This window comes from Octopus bimaculoides, chromosome 5, assembly GCF_001194135.2.
Source record: "Octopus bimaculoides isolate UCB-OBI-ISO-001 chromosome 5, ASM119413v2, whole genome shotgun sequence".
In the NCBI taxonomy this organism is placed as follows: Eukaryota; Metazoa; Mollusca; class Cephalopoda; order Octopoda; family Octopodidae; genus Octopus; species Octopus bimaculoides.
The window spans coordinates 36,522,172-36,525,041 of NC_068985.1; the positions used below are offsets into that span (position 1 = coordinate 36,522,172).

Below are 2,870 nucleotides of genomic sequence, written 5' to 3' on the forward strand. Positions count from 1 at the left end.
ACAAACAGTGTAGTAAACAAACTCATATACACACACACGAAACACATTAATACAGACACGCACACGCTCTCACACGCACAGAAACACACTAGCACCTTCACACGCACATACCCACACACACAGATACATATGCAAACGCATGCGCAGATAAAGATACACATCACAGAAAAACAGAATGGACAAAATAGAACAAGAAGACACACGTGAGATGGACCCACTAACTCAAAGCAGATGAAAACATAGTGGAAAGTCGAAGTGAAATGGTAGGTTATAAGTGGCACGGGAACAACGAATAAACATTGAAAATGTTTCATGAATGGAAAGCAGACAGCTTTCCCTGAATACAGCCGAAGGTAAAAATCGTCTTATGTTGGATATCAAGACATGTGCTAAAGATTTAAGTTTACTTTTAGCATTCTGATAAGAAAGCCCAGTTTCTATGATGTAACTTTGGTAATTCATTCTATGCATGAGATTTCGAAAAAAAAAAAAAAAAATCATTGAAGATGGTTTGTTCTGGATTTTCTAACAGAAAACTTGGAACTTTAAGGTTGTAGTTACCAATGAAAATGAGTAAAATGAGAAAGTAGTTTTTTAAATAGGAAACATTTAGAGAGTTGGTTCCTCACATCCCATCATAGAAGAATATCGGTGCGCCCAAACTTAATTCTATTTAGTATTACAGTGCCTCATTACAAGCAATTACTGTATGTAATCTTAGATTTCTATTAAGAAATAACACAATTTTCCATAGAGTACGACAATGACGTTTCCAAGCAACGAACCTGAGTTTACAGATGGACATTCAATCCAGCGATCTGCTCTTATATCGTATGTTTCTATGATGCCAGTAGGGCTTCCACCGCTCCAACCACCGATTACAAATAAAATTTGGTTAGGAATTCTTGCAGTTGGTAAACTAACATGTGATCTATCAATAGCTTCCATGGGAGAAAAGGTTACAGGAATATGAAATAAGTTGTTAGTAAAATCTTCACCGCATGCGCAACAATATCTCTGTACTTGCTCAATGAAACACGCAGATGTCAGTTCAAACCGTACTTTCTGCAAAAGTCGGTTGAAATGATGTTTTCTTTTGTTTGGATCGTAACTGATCCAATCAACAATTCCATCAAAGACTATTTCTTCCGATTTTACATTAAGGCAATCCGAAGAAATGATTTCGCAGATATCATCAATATTCAGTCGCTGGAACTCATCCGACCGTCTGTATACAATTGAGAAGTTTTGCAGTATATACCTATGCGCTGCAAGTTGTAATTCCCGACATGAATATATCTGGGCTAGTCGTCTAATTCCAACACAATTTTCTGCGGTTAATCCAGTTGCCAGAAATTCACAACAACATTGCAGGAGGCGAATCATATTGAAATAATCAGCAGCTACTAGAAGATCTTCGACATTGTTGCAGTTAATGCTACACTCTTGTGTGTATGCGAACTCTAGAATGGAATTCATTGTATTGACGCTCACATTGGGAATAATCACTTTCTGACGATTACTTTGGAATCTCTCGTTGGTAAAAAGTACTCTGAAATAGGTACTGCTGGATGATAAAATCACACGATGAATTGGGAATGATGTGTTTCCTACTAAAATTTCAGCATCACATAGTTCGCCAGCATTTCGCAGTTCCATTAAAACATGACAAGCTCTAGTCGTTTCATTGTGATAAATCCTTTTTGTTTCGTCTTTCACTACTTCTCCTTCCATTTGTAAAGTCTTGTGAATGATAATGCCTCTTCACAGAAAACTTTCCTTTCCGACGAAAGAGATTTTCTATCATACATTTTCTTGATTTTGTTTATTATTTTGTTTTGTTGTTGTTTTACAATCCTAACGTTTCTGCCGATAGCGAAAATAAAAAGAAAGAACGAAACAATGATCTCGCCATTGTGAGTGACGTCATCGAGTGATGCATGACGTTGCTGTGCAAGAGACTCAATGACGAAATGGAAATAGAAATAAAATAGAAAACCTATTGCTTCATTTTTTTTTCTCACAGTTTCACGTCATTTCGTTGACGAAATGACTTACTTATGTCTTCATATCTGCTGGAAATCCTGCGACAGATTTCTTACTTTGTTTATTCTTTCAGTTATAACAACAATAGTAAAAACATTAACAACTTCATTCAACTTGAAACAAGTCCAATTATTATAGAGAAGTATGATCAATCAATTGAGTAGTCTTTCGAAACTACTGGCATTTACATATGTCATTGGCCACACAGGAAGGATGAAAAGTCAACACCAGCAGAATTTGAACTAGAGTCGAGACTAAATAATGTATAAATACTATAATTGTGAAATAGCTTTAGCAACGATCTTCAGTAAAACTATTCTTACGACCTTTGATAATAAATAATAAGTGAGGAAGATAAGTGATACAGTCAACTCATTCTTTCAACTGGAAATATATACTATATACAGCCTGTGCCGTATTCTCGAAGACATTATTTTTGAACATAGTGATAACAGTGACAACAATGATTTCTTATACAGATACATATTTTCAGACTTATAAAAAGATGAAATGAGACTGTGTGGTGTTTATCTCCCCCTCCTCTTTGCTATCTAAATCTATGAGTTGGTTGTAACTTCAAGTAGTACTTATTTGCAGGTAAGTGGAACGAGCCATTGAAATTTGTGAGGTTTTGAAAAGGATATTGCATTGATGTTGATGGAACATAAACTCCATCAACCAATTGGACATCAAGGCGTCCCAGCAGGTCATGCAGCCTCAGTTAACAACAACGAAAGTATATATATATGCATGCATATTTCCATACTAACTACCTGATACTTATCATTAACGTGATTTTTCTCCTTATTTTATGAATATATATA

General features: G+C 35.5%; 1 protein-coding gene across 1 annotated transcript; it reads right to left on the bottom strand.

Moving 5' to 3' along the window:
- Nucleotides 1–702: 702 nt before the first annotated feature.
- LOC128247907 (kelch-like protein 10) lies at nt 703–1,967 on the bottom strand. The gene has a single exon (XM_052968320.1). The coding sequence runs from the start codon at nt 1,732–1,734 to the stop codon at nt 718–720; it is 1,017 nt and encodes a 338-aa protein (XP_052824280.1). The 5' UTR covers nt 1,735–1,967; the 3' UTR covers nt 703–717.
- Between the last annotated feature and the right edge of the window lie 903 nt (nt 1,968–2,870).

Coding starts and splice junctions, on each gene's coding strand:
- LOC128247907 (XM_052968320.1), bottom strand. CDS start 1,734: ATGGAAGGAGAAGTAGTGAAAGACGAAACAAAAAGGATTTATCACAAT.